Below are 26,972 nucleotides of genomic sequence, written 5' to 3'. Positions count from 1 at the left end.
AAAAGAAAAGTGTTATAGAGAGAAGAATAACATGCAATGACCACTCATCACTACCATAACATAAAAACTCTAAATCACATTGAGGCATTTGTAGCTTACTTTCAATGCATTATGGCAATGTAATGGTGCTTCTGTAGGGTCACAGTAGCCTCCAGAATGTAATGAAGATACAGTGTGAACACCATTTTAAAAATGTATTTAGCTAGGCATGTCAGATAAGAACAAATTCTTATTTATAATGACCACCTACCCCGGCCGAACCCAGGCAATACTGGGTCGATTGTGTGCCGCCCAATCACGGCTGGATGTGACAGCCTGGATTCAAACCAGGGACTATAGTGACACCTCTTGCACTGAGATGCAATGCCTTAGACTGCTGTGCCACTCAGGAGCCCAATCTATTCATATTATTAGTGTAAGCTAATGTTCATACACAAATGCAACACCTTACCATAGTAGAAGGTTTAGGAGTGAATAATGAAAGTGATATATACATATGGCACAGTGGTCTAAGGCACTGCGTCTCATTGCAAGTGGAGTCACTACAGACCCTGGTTCACATCTGGCTGTGATTGGGAGTCCCATAGGGCTGTGCACAATTGGTCCAGGATAGGCTGTCAATGTAAATAAGAAGTTGCCTAGATACATTAAAAATATGTAATCTCAAGAGAGAACTGGTCCAACCAATAATGATAATGGAACTAGAAATATAGTTATTTATTATTCATTTCGAAAAATGTAATATGAACCGTTTTACGAGTTTGTGTCCAGCTCACCATCAAGGAGAGTAAATATAGCCAGTCTATTACTAACCGGAAGTGCGTGGATGATCAGCTACCATCATCAGTCTTTTAAACAAAAGTTCAAGAAGGTTTCACAGCAACTTTACTGTAGTCTACTTCCCCGACCGCTGACATGTCTTCAATGAATAGCTGGTGGATTACATGCATTGTTTTACTTCATTCCGCTTATTTGGGATCTTGTGATTCAGACTCTGGAATAGGTAAGATAATAATTTTTACTTGTTGATATATAATTTTCTCCCTTGTGTGTCCATGAGTTCGAGTTGGACTTTGCATTCAACGATCTACAGTTGTGTAAGTTAGTTGTTTCAAGATGTATGTCTTTCAATATTTCCCCCGAATAGACTTCACGTGTCAAGAAGCCCGGGAGTAATTTGGATTTAGCCAATTCAATATCAAATGATGGCGCCTGATATCCCCAACATGGATAAACAGAAAACGGAGTTATGCCACTTTCACGCTCATTTCTCTCAGCTTTAGTTCGGTTATGTTGACACAAAACATTACAAAAAAGGTATTGCAGTTTTGAAACTGCAGTAAAAGTGCAGTAACTGCAGTCGACTGTGGTATTTTGGACGCAGTAATTGCAGAATTGAACTGCAGTTGAACGATACCACACTGTAATTGCAGTAAAACCGCCGAATTATTGTAGTAAAAAAACGGTGTTCTTTTGGACGAAGGATTTGCAGCATACTGTAGTTAGACTGCACTTTAACTGCACTTATATTGCATTGTACTACAGTTAAACTGCACTCTGACTGCAATCTTTTTCGTAAGGGGCTTAACCATTGTTAATAGTTAATTATAGCCTAGTGTTTGTGCGCAGATGTGCTTGACGAACACGCGTAAAATTCCATACAATTCCATGTGGACAACTATTAAACGTCCTACTTTAAAAATAGGCTATTATTATCTATTGTCATATTTTAATTGTGCCTGGTCAGTTGACCATATATCCTGCCACTTGTTAACTACATAGCCTAAGGACTAAGTCATTTGATTTCCGTTTTCCAATACTGTGCATTCTCCTTGACGTTTTAAAAGACCTGGTAGGCAACCTCTTTCCAAGCTTTAGGCCATTTATCAAACCACGTTTTTAACCCTCAAGCTCCCAACATATTTTACATACATTGATTACCAACTGGGGTCATTTTGACCCCAAGAAGAAACTATTGGAAAAAGCAACAATCAAAGCAAAATATAAATGTAATTATCATCAAAATATCATTAGACATGTCAACAATGTTATCTGGGGAAAAAATTACCAAAACAGACTGTTATTTTAGCTAAATTGGGAAACACTTCAGTTGCTTATTCTGTAAAGCTCCCGCCAAATATCTTCCTTGATATAATGTGCAGTTTTTTTCCAAAGTAGAATCGACATAAGTACTAAAAAAACAGATACCATCATTTGATTCAAGCATCATTTTGTTTTTGAAGTAAATATACAACTTGACATATTTATGTGATAAAAACCACAGGGCACAGCCAAGTCAGCATTATCAACGTTGTTAATGAAACAATGGGAGTCGTATGGGCTATGATAACATGCATCAAAAAGCATAAAACCAAATGGTATAGCACCCAACAAGTTGCACATATAGAATGTTGGAGGGTATTATAGGAATTCTATTTTTTGGGAGAACACAATTCAGCATTATTTGTACAGAGGGTATCTAGTTTCTATATTACAGTTCTACCAAGTATTCATTTGCCTGGCTCCACATTTGCATTTACTTAATTTAGCAGACGCTCTTGTCCAGAGCAACTTACAGTTGTGAGTGCATACATTTTCATACTAGTCCCCTGTGGGAATCAAACCCATAACGCTGGCGTTGCAAGCATCATGCTCTGCCAACTGAGCTACACGGAACTACCCAGAGTCCTAGTGCCGGCCAAACTCTACGCTACGCCCACAGATGTTAGTTTCTTCTCCGCATTGAGTCTGGATCTGAGTACCTCCCTGACGATTTATAGAATGCAAACGCTTTCTAAATATTGTGATTGGTTCCAGAAAACGGTGGGTTGGACCAGAGTCCGAACACACATGGGCATTTTGAAAATTAGTCATTGGCTTTGATACTTTGTTTGCTTAGAGATAATCCAATCGCTGATGACTTTGTTTTGTACAACACCCCTCATTTTGACGTCACCACAAACGACTTCAACGATGGCCGTCTCAGACTGAAGAATGTAGCGAACAATAGAGCAGCGGTAGAATTCAGAGTCGTCAGGCAGTGTTCATACCGCTGACAGACTTTTATCAGCAGCTTTGACTGACACTAAGAATATATCTAAGGTCATTTAGATTTTGTACATGGCCATACCTAGTTATAACCAATGATAACGACAGGCATGAGGTGCTCCATCTCTGCAGATGATCAGTCTATTTGGTCTAGGTCACTGATACAGGTCCACCTCCACCTCAATGATGATATGTGCAATTTAAAGCCCCCATGCAGTCTATTTAGTTGTATTTTGAAATCATCACTTTATGCCTAACAAATCACTCTGTGTGTTTATTTAATGAAAATAACTTTTTTTGTAATTCATTTCCCTGAGCCTCTTTTGGGCATTGAAATGCTGTCTGATCGTGTGAGCGTTAGGAAACTAATTTGAAGGTATTTACTTACACAGCCGTGATAGAGCCCACTGTCCCTTACACAGATGAATGGTCATTGATGTATTATAATCAGATCAGATTGTGACATCATGATCTGAGCCAAAATCTCCATCCCACATGAACAGGCAGAAATTTCAGGATACATTTTTTTTAGCTCTTACACAAAAAGGGCATGATCATAACTTTCAACATTTCAGGGTGTTATTTCGACCTGATAGTGTGGAAATATCAGGGGGGGGGGGGGGATCTGGAAAATCAAGTTAACTGCACTGCCCCTTATATAATGACCCCAGAGAAACCTGGATTCAAATTAAGACTGTTTTAGGTTTGCCCTAGAATAACTACTTTTCTGAGAATACACACCAATACGGCTCTATACAGTTGATGTCGGAAGAGTACGCACACCTTAGCCAAATACATTTCAACTCAGTTTTTCACAATTCCTGACATTTAATCTGAGTAAAAATTCCCTGTTTTAGGTCAATTAGGATCATCACTTTATTTCAAGAATGTGAAACGTTAGAATAATAGTAGAGAGAGATTTATTTAAGCTTTTATTTCTTTCATCACATTCCCAGTGGGTCAGATGTTTACGTACACTCAATTAGTATTTGGTAGCATTGCCTTTAAATTGTTTAACTTGGGTCAATTGTTTTGGGTAGCCTTCCACAAGGTTCCCACAATAAGTTGGGGGAATTTTGTCAGAGCTGGTGTAAGTAACTGTGTCAGGTTTGTAGGCCTCCTTGCTCGCTCGTGCTTTTTCAGTTCTGGCCACACATTTTCTATAGGATTGAGGTCAGGGCTTTGTGATGGCCACTCCAATACCTTGACTTTGTTGTCCTTAAGCCATTTTGCCACAACTTTGGAAGTATGCTTGGGGTCATTGTTCATTTGGAAGACCCATTTGCGACCAAGCTTTAACCTCCTGACTGATGTCTTGAGATGTTGCTTCAATTTATCCACATAATTTTCCTTCCTCATGAAGCCATCTATTTTGTGAAGGGCACCAGTTCCTCCTGCAGCAAAGCACCCCCCAACATGATGCTGCCACCCCCGTGCTTCACGGTTGGGATGGTGGTCTTTGGCTTGCAAGCCTCCCCCTTTTTCCTCCAAACATAACGATGGTCATTATGGACAAACAGTTCTATTTTTGTTTCATCAGACCAGAGAACATTTCTCCAAAAAGTACGATCTTTGTCCCCATATGCATTTGCAAACCGTCGTCTGGCTTTTTTTTAATGGTGGTTTTGGAGCAGTGGCTTCTTCCTTGTCCAGATGGCGCACAGTTCATACCCTGATCAGAGCTGCAGCTGGGAGTTCCTTATGCCAGGTTGCAATAGTCTCAAAGGTTGTTAAGGTGGCGCGATGAGTAGGGATGGTACAAAATATACTGTAGGGCAAACCTGGCCAGGTATCCTCGACGGCCTGTCATTGAGGTTCTGTAGAAGACATATGAAGTTCAATAGTCTGCAATAGAATTTAAATCCCCTCATATTGGTATTTTACTGGGATATAACGTGTTACTGTACTATTGCCATTTTATGACCACTTTATTACTGTATGTGTTTTAATGTCATGTGTGTTACCTAGGACATGGCCCACATCTGGGCCAAAGTCATGATATGACTGCTAAAGATGGCAGGTCTTAATTTGATCACCCTGTTGCAGGAGAACTTTGCGAAAAATGTAGAAACTCCTACAAAAATGTCCATGAATTATAATTCCAAATAATAATTCCACAGATCTTGTTGCTGTAGGATTATTTTCCTGCTGTAGCAAACTGGCTCAAATGACGATCCTACATCTGTAAAATAGGTCTTGTTTAATCCAAACACTGAATTCAACCTGGTATGTACATTTAGACACTATAAGTTTGGTCTTTAACAAGTTTGTTGCCTTTTTGCAAGTTTACATTTTTAGGGCACCTCACAGTGTAGTGTACACACTCATTATTAACTTGTAATGATTTACACAAACACAAATACACAACAAGCAATTGGCCTCTATATCACAACCCTGACCTTCTTGGAGTATACAATATGCTTGAGTGCCCATAATTTGCATGCTGACTGCAGGAATGTCCACCTTAGCTGTTGCCAGAGAAATTGATGTTAATTTCTCTACCATAAACCGCCTCCAACATCTTTTTAGAGAATTTGGCAGTACGTCCAACTGGCTTCACAACCGCAGACCACGTATAACCACACCAGCCCACAACCTCCACATCCGGCTTCTTCACTTGCGTGATCATCAGAGGAAGGGAGGGGGGGAATTTCTGTCTGTAATAAAAACTCCTTCTGATTGGCTGGGTCTGGCTCTCCAGTGGGTTGGCCTGGCAATTCATGTGAAATCCATAGATTAGGGCCTAATCAATTCATTTAAATTGACTAACTTCCTTATAAGAATTGTTATTCAGCAAAATCTTTGAAATGGTTGCATGTTGCGTTGCTATTTTTTAAAAGTAAATTAGAGGAAAAACAGTAGAAGAATTCTCTGCCCTTTTACAAACACAACATTAGTATCAACTTTGAAATGGACGGGAATCTTAATGCCCCTCTAGTCATCTGGTGGAGGTGAACAGCATAAACAGCATGCATTTCTGGGGAAATTTAATAAGCTGTTCACTCACTGTTTGATATGGTCCGCTATGCTAAAGCCCCCGGCGATATGCAAAAGGAAATTGCTTAGAATGTGCCATTTTTAATTTGCTTTTAGCTTATATATTAAGGAGCGTGACTTCAGGAAAGCTTACTGTAACTCTGTTTTAGTGTATTGTTGTGAGTTTGTGAGGTAGGCTACAGTAGCTAGATCACCTGATGAGATCTATAAAAGAGTGGCAGCCCTTTGGGTTCGACCAGTGAAAATGTGCAATGATTTCAACACTTAGTCAGTGTTCGGCCCTAAAAAATTTTAATGGGACAGTGTCAATTTAAAATGACCATAAATATAATCTGCAGGCAATTTAAAGGTCCAATATAGCCATTTTTATATCAATATCAAATCAAATCAAATTTTATTTGTCACATACACATGGTTAGCAGATGTTAATGCGAGTGTAGCGAAATACTTGTGCTTCTAGTTCCGACAATGCAGTGATAACCAATGAGTAATCTAACCTAACAATTCCACAACTACTACCTTATACACACAAGTGTAAAGGGATAAAGAATATGTACATAAAGATATATGAATTAGCGATGGTACAGAACGGCATAGGCAAGATGCAGTAGATGGTATCGAGTACAGTATATCCATATGAGATGAGTAATGTAGGGTATGTAAACATATAAAAGTGGCATTGTTTAAAGTGGCTAGTGATACATGTATTACATCAAGATGGCAAGATGCAGTAGATGATATAGAGTACAGTATATACATATGAGATGAGTAATGTGGGGTATGTAAACATTATATTAAGTGGCATTGTTTAAAGTGGCTAGTGATATTTTTTTTTCAATTTTTTTCCATCAATTTCCATTATTAAAGTGGCTGGAGTTGAGTCAGTATGTTGGCAGCAGCCACTCAATGTTAGTGGTGGCTTTTTAACAGTCTGATGGCCTTGAAATATAAGCTGTTTTTCAGTCTCTCGGTCCCTGCTTTGATGCACCTGTACTGACCTCGCTTTCTGGATGACAGCGGGGTGAACAGGCAGTGGCTCGGGTGGTTGTTGTCCTTGATGATCTTTATGGCCTTCCTGTGACATCGGGTGGAGTAGGTGTCCTGGAGGGCAGGTAGTTTGCCCCTGGTGATGCGTTGTGCAGACCTCACTACCCTCTGGAGAGCCTTACGGTTGTGGGCGGAGCAGTTGCTGTACCAGGCGGTGATACAGCCCGACAGGATGCTCTCGATTGTGCATTTGTAAAAGTTTGTGAGTGCTTTTGGTGACAAAAGGGCGGGGTGGAGACCCAGGGTCTCGAGCTTGATGACGAGTTTGGAGGGTACTATGGTGTTAAATGCGGAGCTGTAGTCGATGAACAGCATTCTCACATAGGTATTCCTCTTGTCCAGATGGGTTAGGGCAGTGTGCAGTGTGGTTGCGATTGCGTCGTCTGTGGACTTATTGGGGTGGTAAGCAAATTGGAGTGGGTCTAGGGTGTCAGGTAGGGGGGAGGTGATATGGTCCTTGACTAGTCCCTCAAAGCACTTCATGATGACGGAAGTGAGTGCTACGGGGGCGGTAGTCGTTTAGCTCAATTACCTTAGCTTTCTTGGGAACAGGAACAATGTCATATCATTTCTGAATAACAATGTCACGCCCTGACCTTAGAGAGCCGTTTTATTTCTCTATTTGGTTAGGGCAGGGTGTGATGTGGTGTGGGCATTCTATGTTTTGTTTTCTATGTTTCTTTATTTCTATGTTTTGGCCGGGTATGGTTCTCAATCAGGGACAGCTGTGTATCGTTGTCTCTGATTGGGAATCATACTTAGGTAGCCCTTTTCCCCTCCTGTCAGTGTGGGTAGTTAACTTTGTTTGTGAAACTTCGCCCTGTAAGCCTCACGGCTGTTTCTTTCGTTTGTTGTTTTGTTGGCGACATTTTAAAATAAAAGGAAAATGTATGCTCACCACACTGGTCCACTTCTTTTGACGGCCGTGACAAACAATAAAGTTCTTTACTGTAATAGATTTAAATTAAAATGGGTAAAAATAGCTTTTTAGCAAAACTATTTCTCAAGCAAGAATTTAGCTTGGACTTGTCTGTGAGTGGTCTAAGTGGGGAGGGGAAAACTGAAAACTAGCTGTTATTGGCAGAGGTTTGGAACTGTCTTTGTTATTGGTCTATTAACTAATTTACTGCATGGTACCGCATGGTGATGTCACCATGAAAACCCCAAACTCCTATGCAAACTGCTGATTAGAAGATCCTGTGTATATTGTATTTTCAACCAACAACTATCAGGAAATTACACAGATCAAATTCGTTAACAATTTTACAGTGTTAGTTTCATCAGCTGTTATACATTATGATGTAAATCAGAGGAAAAACAGAATTTTGACTGCACTGGGCTGCTGCAGCATGCTTCTTGGGATTGTTCTGGCAAGGAGCCATCTGGTACAAGCTTATAAGACTGCTTTAACTACAGCAATCAATATGCTGGCTTACCGTCCATTGAACATTTTATCTGTCTTCTCTGCTAGGCAGATCTGAAAGCAGCATATCTGCATCCATCGCATAAATGCAAGATGAACTGATTAGAGGTCGACCGATTGATCGGAATGGACGATTAATTAGGGCCGATTTCAAGTTTTCATGACAATCGGAAAACGGTATTTTTTGGCGCTGATTTGACGATTTATTTTTAATTCACTTATTTAAAATTTTTTTTTAGACCTTTATTTAAGTAGGCAAGTCAGTTAAGAACACATTCTTATTTTCTTATTATGACGGCCTAAGGACGGTGGGTTAACTGCCTTGTTCAGGGGCAGAACGACAGATTTTCACCTTGTCAGCTCGGGGGATCCAATCTTGAGTGTATGGGGCAGGATTTTCGTTTTTGGCAAAAAAACGTACCCATTTGAAACTGCCTATTTCTCAGGCCCAGAAACTAGAATATGCATTTAATTGTCAGATTAGGATAGAAAACACTCTAAAGTTTCCAAAACTGTCAAAAATATTGTCTGTGAGTATAACAGAACTGATATTGCAGGCGAAAAACCTGAGGAAAATCAAAACAGGAAGTGCTGTTTTTCCTGAATGCTCTCTGTTCCATTGGATGCCTATCAACCATATTCCTTTTCCAATGGCTTCCTCAAGGTGTCAAATGTCTTTAGACATAGTTTCAGGCTTTTATTTAGAAAAATGAGCGAGAAAGATAACATCCCGTCAGTGGATAGCTGGGTGTTCGCAGAGTTTTGCTTGCTCAACAGAGTGGGGCAGCCATTGTCTCTCCCTCTCCTATTGAAAAAGCGACAGTCCCGATTGATATATTATCGATTATATATTTTAAAAACAACCTGAGGATTGATTATAAAAAACGTTTGACATGTTTCTATGGACATTACGGATACTATTTGGAATTTTCGTTTGCGATGTCGTGACCGCTCGAGCCTGTGGACTTCTGAACATAACGAGCCAAACAAATGGAGGTATTTTGGATATAAAAATAATATTTATGGAACAAAAGGAACATTTATTGTGTAACTGGGAGTCTCGTGAGTGCAAATATCCGAAGATCATCAAAGGTAAGCGATTTAATCTATTACTTTTCTGACTTTCGTGACCAATCTACTTGGCTGCTAGGTGTTTGTAATATTTTGTCTACTGAGAGAGATGTTCTTACATAAACGCTTGTTATGCTTTCGCCGAAAAGCTGTATTGAAATCTGACATGCCAGGTGGATTAACAACAAGCTAAGCTGTGTTTTGCTATATTGCACTTGTGATTTCATGAAAATTAAATATGTGTAGTAATTTAATTTGAATTTGGCGTGCTGCAATTCAGCAGATGTTGATGAAAATGATCCCGCTAACGGGATGGGTGCATCAAGAAGTTAACTAGTCCAATGCAATAACGACCTTCCTCTCTCTCGTTGCACTCCACAAGGAGTTGCGCGAATGCAGTAAGCCAAGGTAAGTTGCTAGCTAGCATTAAACTTATCTTATAAAAAACAATCAATCATAACCACTTGTTAACTACACATGGTTGATGATATTAATAGATATGATCTAGCGTGTCCTGTGTTGCATATAATCTGACTGAGCATACAAGCATACAAGTATCTGACTGAGCGGTGGTAGGCAGAAGCAGGCGCGTAAACATTCATTCAAACAGCACTTTCGTGCGTTTTGCCAGCAACTCTTCGTTGTGCGTCAAGCATTGCGCTGTTTATGACTTCAAACCTATCAACTCCCGAGATGAGGTGTAACCGAAGTGAAATGGCTAGCTAGTTAGCGTGTGCTAATAGCGTTTCAAACGTCACTCGCTCTGAGTCTTCTAGTTGTTGGTGGCTGTTGTCATTGTGTTGCTGTTTCGAGCCCAGGGAGGAGCGAGGAGAGAGACGGAAGCTATACTGTTACACTTGCAATACTAAAGTGCCTATAAAAACATCCAATAGTCGAAAGTTAATGAAATACAAATAGTATAGAGGGAAATAGTCCTATAATTCCTATAATAACTACAACCTAAAACTTCTTACCTGGAAATATTGAAGACTGATGTTAAAAGGAACCACCAGCTTTCATATGTTCTCATGTTCTGAGCAAGGAACTGAAACGTTAGCTTTCTTACATGGCAAATATTGCACTTGTACTGTCTTCTCCAACACTTTGTTTTTTCATTATTTAAACCAAATTGAACATGTTTCATAATTTACTTGAGGCTAAATTGATTTTATTGATGTATTATATTAAGTTAAAATAAGTGTTCATTCAGTATTGTTGTAATTGTCATTTTTACAAATAAATTGTAAAAAAATCGTCCGATTAATCAGTATCGGCTTTTTTGGTCCTCCAATAATCGTTATCTTTGAAAAATCATAATCGGTCAACCTCTAGAACTGATCTTAACAGGGTTATTATTGTCATAAACGTTTAAAAATGTGTTTTCAAAATAGATTGGTGTCCGTAACATTGAAATGTTAATGCAGCTGAACTTCGAGCTTGAACATTGAACATCGAGGCAATTGCATTACCTTCCCTCAAGATTTGAGAAAGATAATTGAACTAATACTTACTATGTTGCAATAGGGCGGGCGGTATACCATATTTTACTATATACTCATATTGATGCACGGACCGGTTTGAGTTTTTACTTTTTACATCAATGTTTGGTTTGTTAAATGTGATATGCAACTCTGGCGCGTATGTCAGTTTTTATACACTGAACAAAAATGACATGTAAAGTGTTTGTCCCATGTTTCATGAGCTGAAATAAACGATGCCAGAAATGTACCATACGCACAAAAAGTTATACTTAAATCTGAACTGGTTCTCTAGCAAATTAATAATAATGTCGCACCCCATGTTCAAGAATGGCCTTTTCCCCTTTATTCAGATTACAACATGGCACTTCCAGTTATTTGAAAAGGAAATCACCCCCCCCCCCCCCCAAACAAATCACTATTTTATAAACAAGCCATAGAAAGTTGGTTGGAATTTCAATCAAATATAAAATAGAACTAATACAACATAATTTAATACAACAAATAGTGTGATTAAACTACAATATACTAGTAGATAAAAAACAAGGTATAATCTTTGTAAATTATATCATAAATAGGACAGGTGGAGTTATGTCACACATGTAGCTAACAAAAAACATATTTGTCTGCTATACCCAAAATTACAACCAACTAATTGCAGCATTACCACAAAAATGGAAGAGGAATGTGGAAGGGGGAAAAAGTAGGGAACTTCACTGTCGGCCCTGCATTTTATTTGACTTTTTTATTTTTATATATTTTTATAATTGGTTAAAGAAAATTGTGATAAATAACAAAGTATATCAGTTTCATTTCAGGACAAAAAAATGGACAGCTGTCACATTTGCAAAGTAGTTGGGAGAGATTTTTGACGTACCGATTCCATGCCACATGGTTTATGAACTGATACGCAAAACGATGCTGTCACTCACGGAGCCTCTCGATGTGCAAAACTGATAGACATACCCCAAGCGACTTACAGCTGTAATCGCAGCAAAAGGTGGCACTACAAAGTATTAACTTAAGGGGGCTGAATAATTTTGCACGCCCAATTTTTCAGTTTTTGATTTGTTAAAAAAGTTTGAAATATCCAATAAATGTCGTTCCACTTCATGATTGTGTCCCACTTGTTGTTGATTCTTCACAAAAAAATAAAGTTTTATATCTTTATGTTTGAAGCCTGAAATGTGGCAAAAGGTCGCAAAGTTCAAGGGGGCCGAATACTTTCGCAAGGCACTGTACCTGCTGGAGCGCGTGCTACTTGTGGGTGCTGCTATGGTGACCAGTGAGCTGAGATAAGGCGGGGCTTTACCTAGCAAAGAATTCCAGATCACATGGAGCCAGTGGGTTTGGCGACGGATATGTAGTGAGGGCCAACCAACGAGAGCATAGAGGTCGCAGTGGTGGGTTGTACAGTGGGGCAAAAAAGTATTTAGTCAGCCAACAATTGTGCAAGTTATCCCACTTAAAAAGATGAGAGAGGCCTGTAATTGTCATCATAGGTACACTTCAACTATAACAGACAAAATTAGAAGAAAACAATCCAGAAAATCACATTGTAGGATTGTTAATGTATTTATTTGCAAATTATTTTGGAAAATAAGTATTTGGTCAATAACAAAAGTTTATCTCAATACTTTGTTAAATACCCTTTGTTGGCAATGACAGAGGTCAAACGTTTTCTGTAAGTCTTCACAAGGTTTTCACACACTGTTGCTGGTATTTTGGCCCATTCCTCCATGCAGATCTCCTCTAGAGCAGTGATGTTTTGGGGCTGTTGCTGGGCAACACGGACTTTCAACTCCCTCCAAAGATTTTCTATGGGGTTGAGATCTGGAGACTGGCTAGGCCACTCCAGGACCTTGAAATGCTTCTTACGAAGCCACTCCTTCGTTGCCTGGGCGGTGTGTTTGGGATCCTTGTCATGCTGAAAGACCCAGGCACATTTCATCTTCAATATCCTTGCTGATGGAAGGAGGATTTCACTCAAAATCTCACGATACATGGCCCCATTCATTCTTTCCTTTACACGGATCAGTTGTCCTGGTCCCTTTGCAGAAAAACAGCCCCAAAGCATGATGTTTCCACCCCCATGCTTCACAGTAGGTATGGTGTTTTTTTGATGCAACTTAGCATTCTTTGTCCTCCAAACACGACGAGTTGAGTTTTTACCAAAAGTTATATTTTGGTTTCATATGACATTATCCCAATCTTCTTCTGGATCATCCAAATGCTCTCTAGCAAACCTTAGACGGGCCTGGACATGTACTGGTTTAAGCAGGGGGACACGTCTGGCACTGCAGGATTTGAGTCCCTGGCGGCGTAGTGTGTTACTGATGGTAGGCTTTGTTACTTTGGTCCCAGCTCTCTGCAGGTCATTCACTAGGTCCCCCCGTGTGGTTCTGGGATTTTTGCTCACCGTTCTTGTGATCATTTTGACCCCACGGGGTGAGATCTTGCGTGGAGCTCCAGATCAAGGGAGATTATCAGTGGTCTTGTATGTCTTCCATTTCCTAATAATTGCTCCCACAGTTGATTTCTTCAAACCAAGCTGCTTACCTATTGCAGATTCATTCTTCAATTTTGTTTCTGGTGTCCTTTGACAGCTCTTTGGTCTTGGCCATAGTGGAGTTTGGAGTGTGACTGTTTGAGGTTGTGGACAGGTGTCTTTTATACTGATAACAAGTTCAAACAGGTGCCATTAATACAGGTAACGAGTGGAGGACCGAGGAGCTTCTTAAAGAAGAGGTCTGTGAGAGCCAGACATCTTGCGTGTTTGTAGGTCACCAAATACTTATTTTACACCATAATTTGCAAAAAAATTAATAAAAAATCCTACAATGTGATTTTCTGGATTTTTTCTCTCCATTTTCTCTGTCATAGTTGAAGTGCACCTATGATTAAAATTACAGGCCTCGCTCATCTTTTTTAAGTGGGAGAACTTGCACAATTAGTGGCTGACTAAATACTTTTTTGCCCCACTGTATGTGGGGCTTTGGTGATAAAACAGATGGCCCTGTGATAGACTACATCCAGTTTGCTCAGTAGTGTTGGGGGCTATTTTGTAAATTACATCTCCTAAGTCAAGGATCGGTAGAATAGTTTTACGAGGATACGTTTGGCGGCATAAGTGAAGGAGGCTTTGTTGCGAAATAGGAAGCCAATTCTATATTTAACTTTGGATTGGAGATGCTTAATGTGAGTCTGGAAGGAGAGTTTACAAGCATTTAAAAGCAGTTGAAGGCCACGGAAGGAGTGTTGTATGGCGTATCAATGTAACAGGTTAAGTTTTTTGCTTTTGCAGCCGGAATTATACAAATTGAGATAGCAATCTGAATAGTAAACCAGGAAAGTGCAAGAACACAGGGTCTAGGCTCTGGTACTATACGGAAAGTGAAAACATTTCCCAGTTAAATCAATTGCACAAGAGATACAGTACCATAACGTGACATAAATTTGCTTTTTCTATATATCGGTATATACTATATATAGTCTCCCATCTAAGAACCTTGTATGTTATTTACTTTCACTTTCCTTCAATTCCTATTCATGTCATAGCCTCAATGTTCACTTTGTGCATGCCAGTCAGAGTGAACAAATGAATACATATTCGGTGTAAAACATTGTCTACATATTCAGCTTTAACTTCATCAGAGCGATACAGACACTCAGCTAGATGTTTACGTCTCTGCTGGAAAGAGACATTTATTCTCTTGTGATTCAGTTCAGTTGCACACATGAAGTGCAGTTTCACCACTTCCAGAAAGGCTCTGGCACTGCATTGGGATACAGTGACAAACAGTGGAGCATGTGAGAAAATGTCTTTGCACTAATGCATGACACAGCGTTGAGATGACAAATGTACTTGGCTGGAGCCTCAGCCACAGGTTAATCCCAATGTCCTGTCCACTGTCACTTGGAGAAATTGGTGTGCTTCAACTTGCGGTGCTATATCTGGAGAAGCAATGCCTACTCCCTGCCCATTGCTTCCATCAGCCCCTGACTGGCTAGCTATCAGGCTTTCCCTCACCCACAATACAAAGTTGGTCGGGCTAAAAAAGAGATACTGCGTCCCACTTTTCAAAACTCGAATTAAAAGTTTATATCTCATAGGGGCTTCCAATACTTTCCAGGTCATTATGATACCGTAGCCTTATAAACATCAATGTTGTCATTCAAAATCATTAAGACAAGGGTTTGTGCATAGTGTAGGAGTTAAAAATTGATAGAAATAGGATGCACCTTGGGCAAACTGAACAAAGGGCCAAATGACACATTTTATTGCAGTTGCCGGGAGTAACAGACTGTATGATGTCACTTATTGCTTTGTGTTCAACCATCTAATAGCCCTGTGTGTCATGCCTCTTCCTATGAGTCAGTACAGGCTGGTGCATGTCTGAGTTGATAGGGATATATGTTTCCTTGTTCTTAAACTGTTGGGGGGAGTATACAGTATGTGGGGTGTGTATGTAGGCTGATGAGGATTTCACCGAGCATCTGTGAGCGGATAGGATTATGGTGGTTCTTCCTGTCTGACTAACAGATGATTCAGTGCTGAGGTCAGGAAACAATGGTCTCTACATGATACGGGCTCCATCAGACATGTGGCTTGAGTTACTGGAAGACTTGGAAACAAAATGAAAACCCTAATGAAATGGTTTAAGATTACATTTTTTGAGAACACAGTGGAGCTAGAAAGGTGGCCTGTGAGCTGGGTTTCCCCCCTCTCTTATCTCTATGAGGCCATATGTTTTCCTATGATTGGCCAGGATCTTCCACTGCACATTAGTGACCCATTTTGACCATTCAATTCTTCAGCCGTTGTGTCAAAAGACACTATTACTTACTGCCTCAAGCCTTTCCCATACTTATACCCACTTTCTTATTTGACTGTGACGTTCATGAAAAGCCGGTGATAATCTATGAAGATGTGATGTAACCCCAACCTGGTTTGATTCAAATGCCTTGCCTAAATAGGCCTATATGAATTGATATGGTAGATTTTTCACAACCTCTTTAGAATTTTCTTTTGTCAAAATAATAATATTTTGGGTGGGGCTTATATTTGTCCTGTTGCACACATGTACTATTGCGTAATGGATTTTATTTTTTTGTATATCCCAACTCCCCCTGAGACGACCGCAGCGAATGGGATCATGGCCAGTGTCACCATTGTCCAGCGCCCTTGGAGCAATTTGGGTTAATTGCCTTGCTCAAGGTCACAGCCACAGGTTTTCACTTTGTCGGCTCCGGGATTTGAACCAGTGACATTTCTAGCCCTATACTCTAGCCCCAAAATGTACCCCTGATGTGCTGTATAAAATAACAGGCCACATGGTGAGAAGAGAACTCTCATGAAAACACCAGGTCTGATGTTCTCAAGATATAGAGAGAGATGCTGTATGTTTAAGTACCTACGATGCAAGCGTTCTGCTAAGCGTAGCCTACAATACATTTGATGAGATAACAGATCAGAACTCTCACGTAACGATGTAGGGAGATGTCATAACAAGATGTTGTGAAATGTTGTGCTAAGCTCTCATGCAGAACTGCTGAAACCCAAGAGTGTACAAAAGGTGCGGAAAAGAGGCCTGGTTGGTCTGAGTCTACACTTGCCTTTCACAAGAGATCTGAACAGAGTGAGCAATACTATGTAAAGTGCTTTTAATGGGGAGTGGTAGAGGTTCCTTGATTTTCTCCGTATTAGGGCAAGGCTTGGGAATTGTTCAAAGGATTTGCAAAAGAGCTTCTGCTTTTTGAGATAATAATGTATGTTAGTGGCTTGGCGTAGTCAACCTTTAGTTTGAGACTGTTTCATAGGTTGTATTGCTCGTCCTGCTTTTATACTTTATTTTCCTCCCCCACTCCCTTTAGTAATAATGCAAGGCCTGGATATTCAGTAGTGAATCTGATTAAAGCTTCTCTCCTGATGCCAGAACACATTTAGAACCTACACCTTCAGAACCTATGGTCACATTTACTGCTCAATGCATTTGTCTCTTGTCTGGGTAAGGCAAGGAAAGGGATAGGTAGTGGGTAAGGAAAGGGATACGTAGTGGGTAAGGAAAGGAATGGGTAGTGGGCAAGGAAAGGAATGGGTAGTGGGTAAGGAAAGGGGTAGGTAGTGGGTAAGGAAAGGGATAGCTAGTGGGTAAGGAAAGGGATGGGTAGTGGGTAAGGAAAGGGATGGGTGGTGGGTAGGGCCGGATGTGTCGTGGGTAAGGAAAGTGAAAGGGATGGGTAGTGGGTAAGGAAAGTGAAAGGGATGTGTCGTGGGTAAGGAAAGTGAAAGGGGTGGGTAGTGGGTAAGGAAAGTGAAAGGGATGTGTCGTGGGTAAGGAAAGTGAAAGGGGTGGGTAGTGGGTAAGGAAAGTGAAAGGGATGGGTAGTGGGTAAGGAAAGTGAAAGGGGTGGGTAGTGGGTAAGGAAAGTGAAAGGGATGGGTAGTGGGTAAGGAAAGTGAAAGGGATGGGTAGTGGGTAAGGAAAGTGAAAGGGATGTGTCGTGGGTAAGGAAAGTGAAAGGGGTGGGTAGTGGGTAAGGAAAGTGAAAGGGATGGGTAGTGGGTAAGGAAAGTGAAAGGGGTGGGTAGTGGGTAAGGAAAGTGAAAGGGGTGGGTAGTGGGTAAGGATAGTGAAAGGGATGGGTAGTGGGTAAGGATAGTGAAAGGGATTGGTAGTGGGTAAGGAAAGTGAAAGGGGTGGGTAGTGGGTAAGGATAGTGAAAGGGATGGGTAGTGGGTAAGGAAAGTGAAAGGGGTGGGTAGTGGGTAAGGATAGTGAAAGGGGTGGTAGTGGGTAAGGAAAGTGAAAGGGATGGGTAGTGGGTAAGGAAAGTGAAAGGGATGGGTAGTGGGTAAGGAACGTGAAAGGGGTGGGTAGTGGGTAAGGAAAGTGAAAGGGGTGGGTAGTGAGTAAGGAAAGTGAAAGGGATGGGTAGTGGGTAAGGAAAGTGAAAGGGGTGGGTAGTGGTGAAGGAAAGTGAAAGGGGTGGGTAGTGAGTAAGGAAAGTGAAAGGGATGGGTAGTGAGTAAGGAAAGTGAAAGGGATGGGTAGTGGGTAAGGATAGTGAAAGGGATTGGTAGTGGGTAAGGAAAGTGAAAGGGGTGGGTAGTGGGTAAGGAAAGTGAAAGGGGTGGGTAGTGGGTAAGGAAAGTGAAAGGGATGGGTAGTGGGTAAGGACAGTGAAAGGGATGTGTAGTGGGTAAGGACAGTGAAAGGGATGGGTAGTGGGTAAGGATAGTGAAAGGGATTGGTAGTGGGTAAGGAAAGGGATGGAAAGTGAAAGGGGTGGCTAGTGGGTAAGGAAAGTGAAAGGGGTGCGTAGTGGGTAAGGAAAGTGAAAGGGGTGGGTAGTGGGTAAGGATAGAAAAAATGGATTGGTAATGGGTAAGGTTAGTGAAAGGAAAGTGAAAGGGATGGGTAGTGGGTAAGGAAAGTGAAAGGGATGGGTAGTGGGTAAGGATAGTGAAAGGGATTGGTATTTTATTTATTTATTTCACCTTTATTTAACCAGGTAGGCTAGTTGAGAACAAGTTCTCATTTACAACTGCGACCTGGCCATGATAAAGCAATGCAGTGTGACACAGACAACAACACAGTTCTCTTTACAGTTCTGTTATAATTTCCACCCGGCACAGCCAGAAAAGGACTGGCCACCCCTGATAGCCTGGTTCCTCTCTAGGTTTCTTCCTAGGTTTTGGCCTTTCTAGGGAGTTTTTCCTAGCCACAGTGCTTCTACACCTGCATTGCTTGCTGTTTGGGGTTTTAGAATGTGTTTCTGTACAGCACTTTGAGATATCAGCTGACGTACGAAGGGCTATATAAATACTTTTGATTTGATTTGAGAGTTACATATGGAATAAACAAACACAGTCAATAATGCGATAGAAAAAGTCTATATACTCTGTATGCAAATGAGGTAGGATAAGGGAGGTAAGGCAATAAATAGGCCATAGTGGCGAAATAATTACAATATCGCAATTAAACACTGGAGTGATAGATGTGTAGAAGATGAGTGTCCAAGTAGAGATACTGGAGTACAAAGGAGCAAAAAATAATAATAATAACAGTATGGGGATGAGGTAGTTGGATGGGCTATTTACAGATTGGCTATGTACAGGTGCAGTGATCTGTGAGCTGCTCTGACAGCTGTAGCTAAAAGCTAGTGAGTGAGATATGAGTCTCCAGCTTCAGTGATTTTTGCAGTTCGTTCCAGTCATTGGCAGCAGAGAACTGGAAGGAAAGGCGGCCGAAGGAGGAATTGGCTTTGGGGGTGACCAGTGAAATATGCCTGCTGGAGCGCGTGCTACATGTGGGTGCTGCTATGGCTTTAGTGACAAAATGGATGGCACTGTGAAAGATTGCATCCAATTTGTTGAGTAGAGCGTTGGATTGGAGATGCTTAATGTGAGTCTGGAAGGATAGTTTACAGTCTAGCCAGACACCTAGGTTTTTGTAGTTGTCCACATATTCTAAGTCAGAACCTTCCAGAGTAGTGATGCTGGATGGGCGGGCAGGTGTGGGCAGTGATCGGTTGAAGAGCATGCATTTAGTTTTACTAGCATTTAAGAGCAGTTGGAGGTCACTGAAGGAGAGTTGTATGGCATTGAAGCTCGTCTGGAGGTTAGTTAACACAGTGTTCAACGAAGGGACAGATGTATACAGAATGATGTCGTCTGCGTAGAGGTGGATCAGAGGATCACCAGCAGCAAGATGTGTTGATGTATCATTGATGTATACAGAGAAGAGCGTTTGCCCGAGGATTGGACCCTGTGGCACCCCCATAGAGACAGCCAGAGGTCCGGACAACAGGCCCTCCAATTTGACACACTGAACTCTGTCTGAGAAGTAGTTGATGAACCAGGTGGGGCAGTCATTTGAGAAACCAAGGCTGTTGAGTCTGCCGATAAGAATGTGGTGATTGACAGAGTCGAAAGCCTTGGCCAGGTCGAAGAATACAGCTGCACAGTATTGTCTCTTATCGATGGCAGTTATGATTAGAGGTCGACCGATTATGATTTTTCAACGCCAATACCGATACCGATTATTGGAGGACCAAAAAAGACGATACCGATTAATCGGCCAATTTATTTATTTATTTATTTGTAATAATGACAATTACAACAATACTGAATTAACATTTATTTTAACTTAATATAATACATCAATAAAATCAATTTAGCCTCAAGTAAATAATGATACATGTTCAATTTGGTTTAAATAATGCAAAAACAAAGTGTTGGAGAAGAAAGTAAAAGTGCAATATGTGCTATGTAAGAAAGCTAACGTTTCAGTTCCTTGCTCAGAACATGTGAACATATGAAAGCTGGTGGTTCCTTTTAACATGAGTCTTCAATATTCCCAGGTAAGAAGTTTTAGGTTGTAGTTATTATAGGACTATTTCCCTCTATACCATTTGTATTTCATTAACCTTTGACTATTGGATGTTCTTATAGGCACTATAGGCAACACAATGACAACAGCCACCATCGATGCAGCGTTACCCATGCAGAGCAAGGGGAACAACTACTAGAAGGCTCAGAGCGAGTGACGTTTGAAACGGTATTAGCGCGCGCTGACTAGCTAGCCAATTCACTTCGGTTACACCAGCCTCATCTCGGGAGTTGATAGGCTTGAAGTCATAAACAGCGCAATGCTTGACGCACAACGAAGAGCTGCTGGCAAAACGCACGAAAGTGCTATTTGAATGAATGTTTACCCACCTGCTTCTGCCTACCACCGCTCAGTCAGATACTTAGATACTTGTATGCTCAGTCAGATTATATGCAACGCAGGACACGCTAGATAATATCTAGTAATATCATCAACCATGTGTAGTTAACTAGTGATTATGATTGATGGTTTTTTATAAGATAAGTTTAAAACTTCTTGTGACTCTCAAACCCAGATCCGGGAGCGTAATCATCGCCTGACACTAATTAGCATAACGCAACGGACATAAATCTTCCTAGAAAATCTTCCTATTTATGAAAATCACAATTGAAATATATTGGAACACAGCTTAGCCTTTTGTTAATCACCCTGTCATCTCAGATTTTCAAAATATGCTTTACAGCCAACGCTAGACAAGCATTTCTGTAAGTTTATGATAGACTAGCATAGCATTATGCCTTGCTAGCAGTAGGCATCCTTGTCACGAAAATCAGAAAAGCAATCAAATTAAATCGTTTACCTTTGATGAACTTCGGATGTTTTCTGTCACGAGACTTCCAGGTAGATAGCCAAAGTAAATTTTTTCCCAAAATATTATTTTTGTCGGCGAAATAGCTCCGTTTGTTCTTCACGGCTGAGAAATCGCCCGGAAATTGCGGTCACCACAACGCTGAAAAATATTCAAAATTAGCTCCATAATATCGACAGAAACATGGCAAACGTTGTTTATAATCAATCCTCAAGGTGTTTTTCTAATATCTATTCGATAATATATCCATCGGGACAATTCGTTTTTCAGTAGGACCGATTGGAGTAATGGCTACCTCTGTATTTTATGCGAGAATCTCTCTCGGAGCCACCATGTGACCACTTACGCAATGTGGCCGCCTACGGCTATTCTTCAACAGAAATGCGTAAAACTATGTCACAATGCTGTAGACACCTTGGGGAATACGTAGAAAGCGTAAGCTCTTTGATGGCACATTCCCAGCTGAATAGGGACTCATTGGAACGCAGCGCTTTCAAAACCTGGGACACTTCTGGATTGGATTTTTCTCAGGCTTTCGCCTGCAACATCAGTTCTGTTATACTCACAGACAATATCTTTACAGTTTTGGAAACGTTAGAGTGTTTTCTATCCAAAGCTGTCAATTATATACATATTCTAGCATCTTGTCCTGACAAAATATCACGTTTAAAACGGGAACGGTTTTTTTCTCCAAAAAGGAAAATACTGCCCCCTAGTACCAACAAGTTAATGCTAGCTAGCAACTTACCTTGGCTTACTGCATTCGCGTAACAGGCAGTCTCCTTGTGGGGTGCAACGAGAGAGAGGCTGGTCATTATTGCGTTGGACTAGTTAACTGTAAGGTTGCAAGATTGGATCTCCCGAGCTGACAAGTTTAAAATCTGTCGTTCTGCCCCTGAACAAGGCAGTTAACCCACCGTTCCTAGGCCTTCATTGAAAATAAGAATGTGTTCTTAACTGACTGGCCTAGTTAAATAAAGGTATTAAAAAAAAAAATTTTAAAAAGATCGGCGCCCAAAAATACTGATATCCGATTGCTATGAAAACCTGAATTCGGCCCTAATTAATCGGCCATTCCGATTAATCAGTCGACCTCTAGTTATGATATCGTTTAGGACCTTGAGCGTGGCTCAGGTGCACCCATGACCAACTCAGAAACCAGATTGCATAGCGGAGAAGGTACGGAAGGATTCGAAATGGTCGGTGATCTGTTTGTTAACTTGGCTTTCGAAGACCTTAGAAATGCAGGGTAGGATAGATATAGGTCTGTAGCAGTTTGGGTGTAGAGTGTCTCCCCCTTTGAATAGGGGGATGACCGCGGCAGCTTTCCAATCTTTTGGGATCTCAGACGATACGAAAGAGAGGTTGAACAGGCTAGTAATAATGGTTGCAAAAATTTTGTCGGATACTTTTAAAAAGGGTCCAGATTGTCTAGCCTGGTATTGGGTAAGGACAGTGAAAGGGATGGGTATTGGGTAAGGATAGTGAAAGGGGTGGGTAAAGAAAGTGAAAGTGAAAGGGCATGCTATATTTAAAAAATAAGGCAACAAGGGTGTGTGGTAAATGGCAAATAAACCACGGCCAAGTGCTTTTCTTAGACACGACGCAACGCAGCTCTTAGTCGTGGTATATTGGCGATATACCACAAACCCCCGAGGTGCCTTATTGCTATTATAAACTGGTTACCAACGTAATTAGAGTAGTAAAAATAAATGTTTTGTCATACTCGTGGTGTACGGTCTGATATACCACGTCTGTCAGCCAATCAGCATTCAGGACTCTAACCACCAAGTTTATAATGTCAGATAGGATTCTGCTGATCACCTCTGTGGGGACCTCAGTAACAGTAATTAGACTCACATTGTGATGGAGTGTAGAGGCCCTTTTGGAAGTGTGTGTGTGTGTGTGTTTGCCGTATTTGCGATATGGTAGTACCGAGCAATAAAAGGTTGGCAGTACTTTAAATAACAATGACAATTCCATTTGGGCGTTCTAGAGCTGAAGTTGTACAAATTGGACTGGTTATGAAATTCCATTGAGTTTCACAATTCATATGTGTTGTTATTGGAAAACAAGTACGTGCTCTGATCTTGGCTGCTGCAGTGGTAATCCCTCTAAGGAATAGTATTGAATGTAGCTCTGAGTTCCAATGCAGTTCAGTTTACTGCTGCCAAGATAAAAGGGTTCCCTTTATCTCGTTTGTATCATCTGAGTGTTGATAACCTGGAAAAGAACAACATATTGATCTTCCCATTTTATTCAAGCACATCTAAAGTGTTGATCGTCTGAGCGTGACATGAGACGAAAGCTCTCTCTCTGGGTGTCTTCCATTTATTCTACAATATAATCACATCCTCTTCAAGGAAGGACTTGAGTTGCTAGGCGGAAAACATTCACACATGAATAGTGGACTGCGTCCTCTTGTGTCCTTGAAACTCTCTGTCTTGTATGATAAATGATATTTGAGGTGTATCTGAAGTGTTTGCTTTGTACTTGTATCCTCAGATATATCAGTCCAAAAGCAGCTCTGTAACATCATAGCAACATTGGCTTAAAAGTAAACATTGGCTTACTTTAGAGACATTTGACTTGCACTTTTGCCTCGTTCGTTTACTTCAGGTCGGCTTGTTTCAGCTTCATGTAAATATTAATTTTTGTAACTCAGGCTAAATATCATATTTATGTCCAATTTAGCAAATTTTTACAACATAATCAAAGGGTTTACTGTGTAGTGATGAAAAGGGTTTAAATCATTCAAGGACTTTTTACTGGGATGTGCTAGCAGAGCCAGCCACTAAAAGACTTCCTGTTAAAATGTAGAATTCCCAGGATAGTCCCTGTCAGACCAACTTGGCAGAGTGCAGACCTTTTTAACCAATAAACACCAATATAGTCCCTGTCAGACTAACTTTGGGACTCGTTTCAGAAAACCTGGTACATGTTCGCACGTCACTACTTCACAGAAACGGCCCTTGAACGTAAACATTCATTTTTTAATCAAAATGTGTTTGTTTTTTGGTAGAAACAAACATTTATGTGCCTAAATAACAAACTTGTATTCCATCCATAAATACGAATAAAATTGTTAAATTACTAGCCCAGTTGGTTTAGCCACAGAAAAAGCCAATAGATGGGCTGGACATTCCGGGAGATTACTTTGAATTGGTCTGCCATGTAGCACACTTCTGTTTATAAACTGCTCAGTATGTGTTGATAGTCCTTTCTACTGTTTTTGAAAGATATAACGTTATCCATCGAGAACTACAAAAGTTTTGCTACTTTTCTCAACAACATTGATGCCCTGAATTTAGCAGGTGCTATCGATAGATCAGTAGGAAAAAGTGATGGGATACTTTCTGCACATTGCCACGGTCAATGTGGACCTTAGTGACTTGACACAACGCTGGCCAAGCAAGATGTAAAGTTAGCTACAAACAAAACAGAGTTAAATGTTTCCAGTCTGTCGTGACGCGTTCATCCATGTATACTGGTAAGAGACTAGCTCCATTTTCAGATATGTTTCTAATTTTGTCAGAGAGTCATTTTTATTGCAAGTTAAAGCGTACTGTTAGTTAGCTAGCAAACGTTAGCTTGCTGGCTCGCTAGCTAGCTAACGTTACGTGTATGATCTGTGTAGTAATATTATTTGAATCAGAAATCCATTTGCGTTTCTAATTATAGCTTATTGTTAGCTAGCTATCATTGAAAATAGTTGGTTTGCTTTAGCTACCTGCAAATTCATACTTCAGCTATGACAATGTTTGTATTGGTAGTACTATGAGTTGGGATTATTCCGGTTCATTCATTTAGCTAGCTAGATACATGTCTACACAAAAGACTCCACTTAGGCCGGATTATTACAGGACCCATCAAATTAGCCAGGTGTGTCTTGGGGTGATTACGGCCATCTATTGTATTTCAAGAACATGTGTACATGTTTAGACAATAGTGACCCATCCATTTAGTAGATGTGGCTGGGGGGTGGTTACAGCATTTCCTTCACATGACCAATTTAGACAAGTTCAGTGGGGCTTATAGTTATTTTCCACCATAATTTGCAAATAAATTCATTAAAAATCCTACAATGTGATTTTCTGGATTTTTTTTCTCATTTTGTCTGTCATAGTTGAAGTGTACCTATGATGAAAATTACAGGCCTCTCTCATCTTTTTAAATGGGAGAACTTGCACAATTGGTGGCTGACTAAATACTTTTTTGCCCCACTGTATGTCGGATAAGCATCATCTAATAATGATCAAATATTAAGACACTTTCTGTTTTTGATATTGCTACTATGTAAGTAACCAATTCACTGTACCATTTACACCTTCTGTATCCAGTAAATATGACAAATAAACTTATATTTTAGCATGTGTTTACCACATGGCCTCACATGTGAATCCTTAAAGAGATAGGTGAGGCTAAGGCTTAAGAGAGTGTGAATGGTGCTGAATGGGTGTAGACAAAGAAGAGCTCTCCAGTAGGTGTTCCAAAACATTCAAATGCCATTTTCTCAAAAGTGGGGTTACAAGTTTATCAACTTTCAAAGCAGAATTACTTTCCCATTGTTCCTCAACTGCAGTGTATGATATGCAATTTTCTAGCTCTGAGTCTCATTTTATCCAATTTTAAAAACACAATTTCAAATGTTGCTACATAAGATCGAATCGAGGCGGTCGTCACATTTTTGTTCATTGTTCAAAGTCTGCTGTGTACATATAGAAGCTTTGTGTTCTCGCTTGTTTTGTGAAAACACAACTAAGATCCAGACAACTATACCACCATGAAACCAATAATGATTTCCCCCACATACATAATACATGTATTCATATTTACAGATCCAAACAAGTTTGTAATTAAGGCAAATTAAAGTTGACTACTTTGAAGAATTTCAAATAAAAAATATATGTTGATTTGTTTAGCTCTTTTTTGGTTACTACATGATTCCATGTGTTATTTCATAGTTTTGATTTCTTTACTATTATTCTACGATGTAGAAAATAGTAAAGATAAAGAAAAATCATTGAATGAGTAGTTGTTCTTAAACTTTTGACCGGTAGTGATTATAATTAGTATAAAAACATTTCAAAAAGCCCTACTGGGAAGTAGGAAATAGCGTCAAATTCCTATGATACAGAATCCGGTTATATATTCCAATTAAATATTATTGTGAAAGAAAAGTGGTCAATTAAGTACGGTGTATACATAATTAGTGTGGTAACTATGCTAAGTTTAAGTGCTCTGCGGTATGTATACAAAGCCCTATATGCAAACACATGTCCCTTCTCTCTCTCTTGTGGTGACAAAATGATGGGGTGACCAAGGACTTCAATATGCCATATCAATGTCCTTTTGAATGAGGCATATTGATTTTCCACACTACATACTCATCGACTGGTGTCATTTAAGTCCCTTCGTTTTGGGTGACTCACTGGTCGTCCTTGCCAGCAATGCCACAAATAACTCTCTCTGCCTCTTGTCAGGGGGGTTTCTGGGATGCCATATGGTGCTTTGATTTTCCCCTCTCAGCCCTACAGAACTTATGACTAACTAATGTCCACATCAACTGCTGCCATGTGTTCAGCCATTTCCCCACCTCAGTTAAAGAGCCAGCTACCCCAATCAGCTACTGTACCTTATGAAGGTCCCTACTCTCTAATTGGCAAAGTGTTAGATTATTTGGTTCGTTGATTCCTGGACTTGCG

General features: G+C 40.3%; 1 protein-coding gene across 2 annotated transcripts in view; it reads left to right on the top strand.

The window, feature by feature from the left end:
• The first annotated feature begins 542 nt into the window (after positions 1-542).
• The window catches only part of LOC110520593 (tissue factor pathway inhibitor), a 48,299-nt gene continuing 21,869 nt past the window's right edge, over positions 543-26,972 (top strand). Inside the window, exon 1 of one of the 2 annotated variants that reach the window (XM_021597988.3) lies at positions 543-1,003. In XM_021597988.3, coding sequence (XP_021453663.2) covers positions 916-1,003 — 88 coding nt within the window. In that variant the 5' untranslated portion in view covers positions 543-915. The remainder of the gene's footprint in view (positions 1,004-26,972) is intronic. The other variant, XM_036975222.2, reaches the window with a different exon arrangement.

The sequence above is a fragment of the Oncorhynchus mykiss genome, chromosome 3 (genome assembly GCF_057628025.1).
Source record: "Oncorhynchus mykiss isolate SJ-2025 chromosome 3, ASM5762802v1, whole genome shotgun sequence".
In the NCBI taxonomy this organism is placed as follows: domain Eukaryota; kingdom Metazoa; phylum Chordata; class Actinopteri; order Salmoniformes; family Salmonidae; genus Oncorhynchus; species Oncorhynchus mykiss.
Note: the sequence above shows the minus strand (reverse complement) of the source record. Positions and strands in the feature narration are given on the sequence as shown.